Source organism: Salvelinus alpinus, chromosome 1 (assembly GCF_045679555.1).
Source record: "Salvelinus alpinus chromosome 1, SLU_Salpinus.1, whole genome shotgun sequence".
Taxonomy (NCBI): Eukaryota; Metazoa; Chordata; class Actinopteri; order Salmoniformes; family Salmonidae; genus Salvelinus; species Salvelinus alpinus.
Window position 1 is genome coordinate 43,642,295 of NC_092086.1, and position 8,814 is coordinate 43,651,108.

At 42.5% G+C, this 8,814-nt stretch overlaps 1 protein-coding gene across 1 annotated transcript; it reads left to right on the forward strand.

The window, feature by feature from the left end:
- Positions 1 to 4,773: 4,773 nt before the first annotated feature.
- On the forward strand, positions 4,774 to 8,352 carry LOC139536198 (E3 ubiquitin-protein ligase RBX1). Its single transcript, XM_071336552.1, has 5 exons — positions 4,774 to 5,458; positions 6,117 to 6,195; positions 6,272 to 6,342; positions 7,806 to 7,891; positions 8,128 to 8,352. Exons 1-5 carry the CDS (start codon positions 5,381 to 5,383, stop codon positions 8,138 to 8,140), a joined length of 327 nt encoding a protein of 108 aa, XP_071192653.1. The 5' UTR covers positions 4,774 to 5,380; the 3' UTR covers positions 8,141 to 8,352.
- Positions 8,353 to 8,814: the final 462 nt, after the last annotated feature.

Genomic DNA, 8,814 nt, shown 5'->3' on the forward strand with positions numbered 1-8,814 from the left:
CAAGATAGACAACAGCTTGTCGTTTCCAATAGGAGCAAATTAATCATAGAGGGCAGAACAAGCAACATGATGGGCAACGCCAAGAACGAGCTAGTGAGATCCTATTAACATATCTTAGCATGTATGTGGATATTTCCGTTAGGGAACGCCTACTCTGAAGTGCGTGTGTGCAATATCTCAAATCGCCCCTGCACTCCTTCTGAAGAACACAAATTTGTTTAAACTTTGGCAAAGAGTAAAGTCTACAAAACTTAGTCCACTCTGTTTGTAACATATTCTAGTTTTGGAAACAAAACTGTCAAATGTTAATCTATGAGAAAATTATAAGAATGTCGGCCAAAATCCATCTCGCACCATCTTCTCCCCCTGCCGGCCACTAGGCTTCCTCATCATCATATTTGCTAGTGAGTGGAAATGCCAACCGGTTGCTTCACATTTGTACATCTTGTGAAATATCTGACTCATTGTCCTATTTGATGATTTGCAGCTTTTTAGACTTGCTTTCAAATGAGAATTACAGTTCTGCATTTCACTCTTAATTTGGTCATCACCCAAAATCTGGCCATCATCCACACTGCTAACATTATGCCTAATCTTGAATTGAGACCAAAAAACTTTTTTGTTTTCATGACTTTTAACGATATAGTCAATTATAACATTGTGGCTGTACTATCTAGTGTAAATGTCGTCACTGGGTTGCATGGTGCATTCTGGGTGAATTCTTGGACAAGGAGAGCTCTCCTTCAAGAAGTGAATAGACCCTTATTGGGCGATAGCTAAAAAAACAGCATGAATTTCGTCAACAAATACAACATTACAAATATTTTCAGAGATGTGAGAATTCACTTGTTCTCTGTAATATCATATAGCTTTGGAATCGTGACATTATGTACTTCCGAGGAAAATAGGCAGGTTTCTCAACTCTTAGTGATTTTAAGACAACTGAAAACTCTGGGAAAAAACCTTGGTCAAATCATGACGTCAGTGATTTCCAGGTCGTACCGATGGCCGTGCGGCATAGGCAAGATGCAGTAGATGGTATAGAATATAGTATATACATATGAGATGAGTAATGTAGGATATGTAAACATTATTAAAGTGTCGTTATTTAAAGGGACTAGTGATACCTTTTATTTAAGTGGTCAGAGATTTGAGTCTGTATGTTGGCAGCAGCCTCTGTTAGTAATGTCTGTTTAACAGTCTGATGGCCTTGAGATAAAAGCTGTTTTTCGGTCTCTCGGTCCCAGCTTTGATGCACCTGTACTGACCTCGCCTTCTTGGATGATAGCGGGGTGAACAGGCAGTGGCTCAGGTGGTTGTTGTCCTTGATGATCTTTTTGGCCTTCCTGTGACATCGGGTGCTGTAGGTGTCCTGGAGGGCAGGTAGTTTGCCCCCGGTGATGCGATGTGCAGACCGCACAACCCTCTGGAGTGCCTTGCGGTTGAGGGCGGTGCAATTGCCGTACCAGGCGGTGATACAGCCCGACAGGATGCTCTCGATTGTGCATCTCTAAAAGTTGGTGAGTGTTTTAGATGACAAGCCAAATTTCTTCAGCCTCCTGAGGTTGAAGAGGTGCTGTTGCGCCTTCTTCACCACGCTGTCTGTGTGGGTGGACCATTTCAGTTTGTCCGTAATGTGTACGCCGAGGCACTTAAAACTTTCCACCTTCTCCACTAATCTCCCATCGATGTGGATGGGGGGTGCTCCCTCTGCTGTTTCCTGTAGTCCACAATCATCTCCTTTGTTTTTTTGACGTTGAGTGAGAGGTTATTTTCCTGACACCACACTCCGAGGGCCCTTAACTCCTCCCTGTAAGCCGTCTCGTCATTGTTGGTAATCAGGCCTAACATTGTAGTGTCGTCTGCAAACTTGATGATTGAGTTGGAAGCGTGCATGGCCACGCAGTCATGGGTGAACAGGGAGTACAGGAGAGTGCTGAAAACACACCCTTGTGGGGCCCCAGTGTTGAGGATCAGCGGGGTGGAGAAGTTGTTTCCTACCTTCCAGAGGTGTGGACTCGAGTCACATGACTTGGACTCGAGTCAGACTCGAGCCTTATGACTCGACCTGACTTGATACCCTCACCAAGCCCAAATATAAAAAATTATGCTATTTAAAAAAAGTGTGCAGCGCATCAACTCTTCATTTAACGGATTACAGTTTGAATCGGACAGCAGCCAATCAAATTGTGCCAGCTGAGATAGTCGAACACTATTGGGGGGGGGGGTCTTTCTCATGGCTACCCATGTATTTCCATGGAAATATAACGTTTATTTGGAAAGTAATAAATATATAGATATTTTTAAAAGAATTCATGATTTGCGTAAATATAATATACTAACTATTACTCTTGTTAAAAATATGAAATGGTATTACATTTGGTGAAGAGCACATTATGACTTGTTTAGGACTCGAAACTCAAAGTTTAGGACTTGAGACCTGACTCGGACTTGCCTGTCTTGACTTTGGACTTGACTTGGAACTTGAGTGCTAAGACTTGAGACTTACTTGTGACTTGTAAAATAATGACTTGGTCCCACCTCTGCTATCTTCACCACCTGGGGGCGGCCCGTCAGAAAGTCCAGGGCCCAGTTGAACAGGGTGGGGTCGAGACCCAGGGTCTCGAGCTCAATGACAAGTTTGGAGGGTACTATGGTGTTAAATACTGAGCTGTAGTCAATGAACAGCATTCTTACATAGGTATTCCTCTTGTCCTGATGGGATAGGGCAGTGTGCAGTTTGATGGCGATTGCATCGTCAGTGGACCTATTGGGGCGGTAAGCAAATTGGAATGGGTCTAGAGTATCAGGTAGGGTGGAGGTGATATGACCCTTGACTAGTCTCTCAAAGGACTTCATGATGACAGAAGTGAGTGCAATGGGGCGATAGTCATTTAGTTCAGTTACCTTAGCTTTCTTGGGAACTGGAACAATGGTGGCCATCTTGAAGCATGTGGGGACAACAGACTGGGATAGGGATGCTCTGAGGACTGCCAATGCCCATGCTCTGAGGACGCGGCTAGGGATGCCGTCTGGGCCGGCAGCCCTGCGAGGGTTAACAGATTTAAATGTCTTACTCACATTGGCCACGGAGAAGGAGAGCCCATAGGCTTTGGCAGCGGGCCGAGTCAGTGGCACTATATTGTTCTGAAAGCGAGCAAAGAAGTTGTTTCATTTGTCCGGGAGTAAGACGTCGATTTCCACAATGGGGCTGGTTTTCTTTTCGTAATCCGTGATTGACTGTAGACCCTGCCACATATGTCTTGTGTTTGAGCCGTTGAATTACGACTCTACTTTGTCTCTATACTGACGCTTTGCTTGTTTGATTGCCTTGCGGAGGGAATAGCTGCACTGTTTGTATTCGGTCATGTTTCTGGTCCCCTTGCCATGATTGAAAGCGGTGGTTCGCGCTTTCAGTTTTGCGCGAATGCTGCCATTAATCCACGGTTTCTGGTTAGGGAAGGTTTTAATAGTCAGAGCGGGTACGACATCTCCGATGCACTTGCTAATGAACCCGCTCACCGAGTCAGCGTATACATCAATGTTGTTGTCTGAGGCTATCCGGAACATATCCCACTCCATGTGATCGAAGCAATCTTGAAGTGTGGAATCCGATTGGTCAGACCAGCGTTGTATTAACCTGAGCACAGGCGTTTCCTGTTTTAGTTTCTGCCTATAGGCTGGGAGCAACCAAATGGATTCATGGTCAGATTTGCGGGAGGGCTTTATATGCATCGCGGAAGTTCGAGCAGATCCAGAATTCTGCTCGTGTCGCGCATTCGTTATGGTGATAGAATTTAGGGAGTATTAATCTTAGGTTTGCTTTGTTACAATCCCCAGCTCCAATAAATGCAGCCTCAGGATGTATGGTTTCCAGTTTACAAAGAGTCCAGTGAAGTTCTTTCAGGGCCGACGAGGTATTTGCTTTGGGGAGATATACACGGCTGTGACTATAATCAAAGATAATTTTCTTGGAAGATAATGCGGTCGGCATTTGACTGTAAGGAATTCTAGGTCAGGTGAACAAAAGGAATTGAGTTCCTGTATGTTGCTGTGATTACACTGTGAGTTGTTAATCAAAAGGCATACACCCCGCCCTTCTTCTTACCAGAGAGATGTTTGTTTCTGTCGGCGCGATGCGTGAAGAAACTGGGTGGCTGTACCGACTCTGACAACGTATCCCGAGTGAGCCATGTTTCCGTGAAACAGAGAATGTTACAATCTCTAAAGTCTCTCTGGAAGGCAACTCGTGTCCTAATTTCATCCACCTTGTTATCTAGAGATTGGACATTGGTAAGTCTGACCAGTAGGCTTTCTGTGTCTGACCAGTAGGCCACTCCGTCTGCCTCTCCTGCGGCGACTGCGTTGTTTTGGGTCGGCCTCTGGGATAAGATCGCATGTCAAGGGTGGAGGTCCGAACCAAGGATCCGCTTCGGGAAAGACGTATTCCTGGTCGTAATGATGGTAAATTGACATTGCTTTTATATCCAATAGTTCTTCCCAGCTGTATGTAATAACACCTGAGATTTTCTGGGCTAACAATGTAAGAAATAGTACATAAAAAAAACAAATAACTGCATAGTTTTCTAAGGACCTGAAGCGAGGCTACCATCTCTATCGGCGCTGTCTTGCAAATGGACTTGGAATCCCGAGTTGGATGACCGTTCAGAATGATTTTCCATAGTCGGAGTTCATTTTTCCCGATTTCCCAGTTGTCTTGAACGCACTGAAGTCGCAAATCGGATGTTTCCGGTTCACAGTTGTTTTGAACGAGGGATTCCAACTCGGGAACTCGGGCCTCTTGCAGCGTTCAAAACAATTGGAACTCGGTAATCTCAGAATTCAGCGCATTTAGAACAATTGGGAACTCGGAAAAAACTAACTCCGACTGGGAAAAATCTATTTCAATGGTAATCCAACTCAGAATTGCACTCGGGCCTCTTTCTTGAGCTCCAACTTTCCGACCTGAAGATCACTGACGTCATGATTTGACCTCGTATTTTTCCGTGTTCAAAACAACTGGAACTTGGAAAAATACGAAGTCAAAACATGACGCCAGGGATCTTCAGGTCGGAAAGTCGTAGCTCTAGAAACGTTCCCGAGTTGGAATTGCGAGTTGGATGTCCGTTCAAATCGATTTTTCAAGTCGTGCTCGTTTTTTCCGAGTTCCGAGGTAGTTTTGAACGTGACATTGTACCCCGACTTTGAGGGATTGCGTGACGATTCATTTAGCAACTGTGTGACGCCGCATGACAACGTCTGCACGATTGGTCGACATTCTGCTGTGTGGGGCGTTACGTCATGTCATTCATATCCCCGTGGGATGTCTATCTCCTCCTTTTTCTAATATCTCTGTTCACACGAAAGTTCGATAGTCAACATGGCGGCAGCGATGGATGTTGATACCCCAAGCGCCACGAATAGTGGAGCAAGCAAGAAACGTTTTGAAGTGAAGAAGGTATTTATTTAAAAAATAAATCATAGCAACATTTTAGACATACTGTAAGGTTCGATATTATTATAGGCTTAATACGGGTTTGGGTACAATCTACGCGCGATTAGTTAGCATAACTTGCTAGCTCGCGAGCTAGCTGAAACTAGACGGAGTCCCTGTTTGGCTGTATCTAATTTTGGGGAGTGAGTTTGCGTTTCACCTTTAGGGCTGATCGCTACCTAATTAGTTAACTAATCTCACTGTTTGTGGTGATCGAAGCTAGCCAACCACTACTAGGTTCGGCTTTAGATGCATTGACATACGAAATCAATGACTAGCTAACTTGCTCAACTGGCTAACGTCAGCTTCCTAGTTATCTTGCTAAAATGACAGGCCCAGTTGCACTTGAGGTTGTCTATTTATTGACGCTGAATGAGTGAAAAATGATGTATCAAACACTAACATTTTCACTCTGGCCTTGTTTGTGATCAATGTGGATAGTGAAATAGGCCTAACTTGTCTGATGAAATGACACCAGTCTCCTGATACCAGATTAACATGAATAAATTGTTAATAACAATATGCAAATTTTTTAATACCTTTTTGAAACAACAGCAATATAAACCAAACACTAACTGCCAGTGATATGATCATAATTTCATGTGACTCTTCTTCTTTTCAGTGGAATGCAGTGGCACTTTGGGCCTGGGACATTGTGGTGGACAACTGTGCCATCTGTAGGAATCACATTATGGATCTCTGTGAGTATGCCATTAACATTATTTGACTACTGGGTTAATAAAGGTGTGTGTTACACATTTCTCTTGTCCTCCATAGGCATAGAGTGCCAGGCTAACCAGGCCTCTGCCACATCAGAGGAGTGCACCGTAGCCTGGGGAGTCTGCAATGTGAGTCAGACTTCTTTGTATATTTTGCATACATCCTGATCAGTTAGATTGTAAAGTTCAGTGTGAGAGTATTGAAATATCAGCAGCATGATCTAAACTAATCTGCATTATATTGAACTACCCTAAAAGTATAGAATTTTTGAATGTATGTTTTGAGCTGTGTTTGAATACTCATTCTAACCCACTAACCATACTATTTGTGACGTAAATTGAGTATGTAGTATGCTTATTGGTCATAGTATGGATATAGTTCCTGGATGTTGTACTAAATTTGCCAAAATACAAAGTATAGAAGCAGTAAACACTCTTTCTGTGCTTTTTTGGCCCATAAGGCAATTCTTCAGAAAATAGGCGTGGCTTCACAGCGTTTTCAGATTTGAAGATAATGGCGGGAAAATATTCAGCCGAAGTCCGAGAGTGTATATACAAATTCCTTGCTTTAACCTATTATGACAAATGTTGAGCAATGTAATAAAGTCATGACTTTTCAAATAAGTTACATGTTATGTTGGCTGACAATTTGTTAGCTACACTTTCCTTAGGAACAGCATAGCATTACAGCAGTATGTACTGGTATGTTAGCTAGTTACCTAACGTTAGTTGGCTACTAATACATCGATCTTGCCAGGCAGTATATTAACTGTAATCTAACGAACTACACAATGTTTATTGACTAGATTATTCACGTAATTCTTAGCTAAGTGTTATAGTCGTGTGCGTTCTCAATGGACACTGTTAATTCTGGCTATCTACTCCGATTTCAGAGCACTCTGAGTGTGCCAGAGCGCAGAATAACTGATGAATTTACGAATGCTCAACACCCGGTGAATATATGGCCGGTGTCAGTAAACATCAGGGGGAAAAGCGTAAATAAATTGTTGCCAGCGGCACGTTTAGTCACCAACGCTCTGGATAACATGAAAACAGCCTAACCAACTCTGCTATTGCGAGTAAAATGGTCAGTGAAGTGTTCCCTCATTTGTGTCTGGAAATGGCTTGCAAGCTAGCCAACATTTACCAGTCAGCTTGGGTGCTTGACTGCCGTTCTGAGGTCAGAATGCTCGTATCAACCCTATTCCTCGGCCAGAGCGTCCAGTGACGCACTCCGAGGGCGAAACGCTCTGAATTTATGAACGGACAATCTGACAACGCTCTGGATTTACGAACACCCAGAGCGCACTCTGGCACTCCAGATTGAATTTACGAACACACACAAAATTGTAAAATGTCAAGCTAGTCAATTGTTATGCTAAAAAGCTAGCGAGAGGTTGCATAGCAACAGCATTAACTTCTGGGTAGACAGGCGAAGCGCTAGTACGCTCAACTGAAAGAATACCATTTGTTTACAGTGTACTAAAATGAGTTAATAGTGTATATACTCAAGTATGTAGTATACAGTATGTGTATTCAAACACGGCTATTGTCTTGGTTTGCTGTTATGTCAATAATATCTTCTCTCCCAGCATGCATTCCATTTCCACTGTATCTCCCGTTGGTTGAAGACCAGGCAGGTGTGCCCCCTAGACAACAGGGAGTGGGAGTTTCAGAAGTGAGTGTCATAATTTTATTCATAACACTTATTCAAAACACTACTCCATGGTCCTAGCTAAATTGCAGTCAATCAGAGCTGCAGTATGCTTGCCTTTTGGGGAAATAGATGGCTGATAAAAAAACAACAGCCATGCGTCCATGTTACTGGTGCTAATGCATTATTCCACCGCCTCATTGTAGATGAGTTGTGTATGTCAAACAGTTAATAACTAACACTCCCTTTCCCTCTTACAGATATGGACACTAGGTGCAAGACTCAGGACCATTACTTGGGCTTCTGCAAGTTTCATGCTTTCTGTTGCTTTCTCTTTCTTCGTATGATAGACTCCCCTTTGAGTACATTGCAAATACTGAGGACATCCACCCCCACATCTCATTGTTTTAGGCTCGCTGGAAAACAATGTTTTTTAAGTTGAATTTGCAATGTTGTAAATGATAAATAAACGATGTTCTGTGTAACTGCCTCGATTTGGAATTGAGGACTAGACATGGAAATACAATTTTAGAAATACCATGTAGGCCATCATTGTAAATAAGAACAAATTCTTAACCGACTTGCCTAGTTAAATAGATTAAATGAAGGTATTTTTCTAATATTATTTAGAAATTGTATTTTTTTCGTGTTGGAAGTTACAGATCATTGGTTGAAAGACCAAATTTACTAAACATTTTTGTAAGATGAAGTGGTTCATAACTTAGTTGCACTATGCAGAAATTGCTACGCCATTTCCTGGTTGCTAAAACTCTAATAGTTCACCTAATTTCAGTTAGTGAAAAAACAAGTTTGTATAGTGTCGATAAATATTGTACCTTCTAAATCGCTGTGAAATATTTTCCATAAGCAAAAATTGTTTCATCTGTGTGAAGCTAGTATACAAAATCGAAAGTAAAACACAAAACTTAAGAACGGGAAGCATAGAA

Excerpts from the sequence above, each read along its gene's own strand:
- LOC139536198 (XM_071336552.1), top strand. The coding sequence starts at position 5,381 with ATGGCGGCAGCGATGGATGTTGATACCCCAAGCGCCACGAATAGTGGA. Across the intron at positions 5,459-6,116 it reads AACGTTTTGAAGTGAAGAAG|TGGAATGCAGTGGCACTTTG; the intron begins GTATTTATTTAA and ends TCTTCTTTTCAG. Across the intron at positions 6,196-6,271 it reads GAATCACATTATGGATCTCT|GCATAGAGTGCCAGGCTAAC; the intron begins GTGAGTATGCCA and ends TGTCCTCCATAG.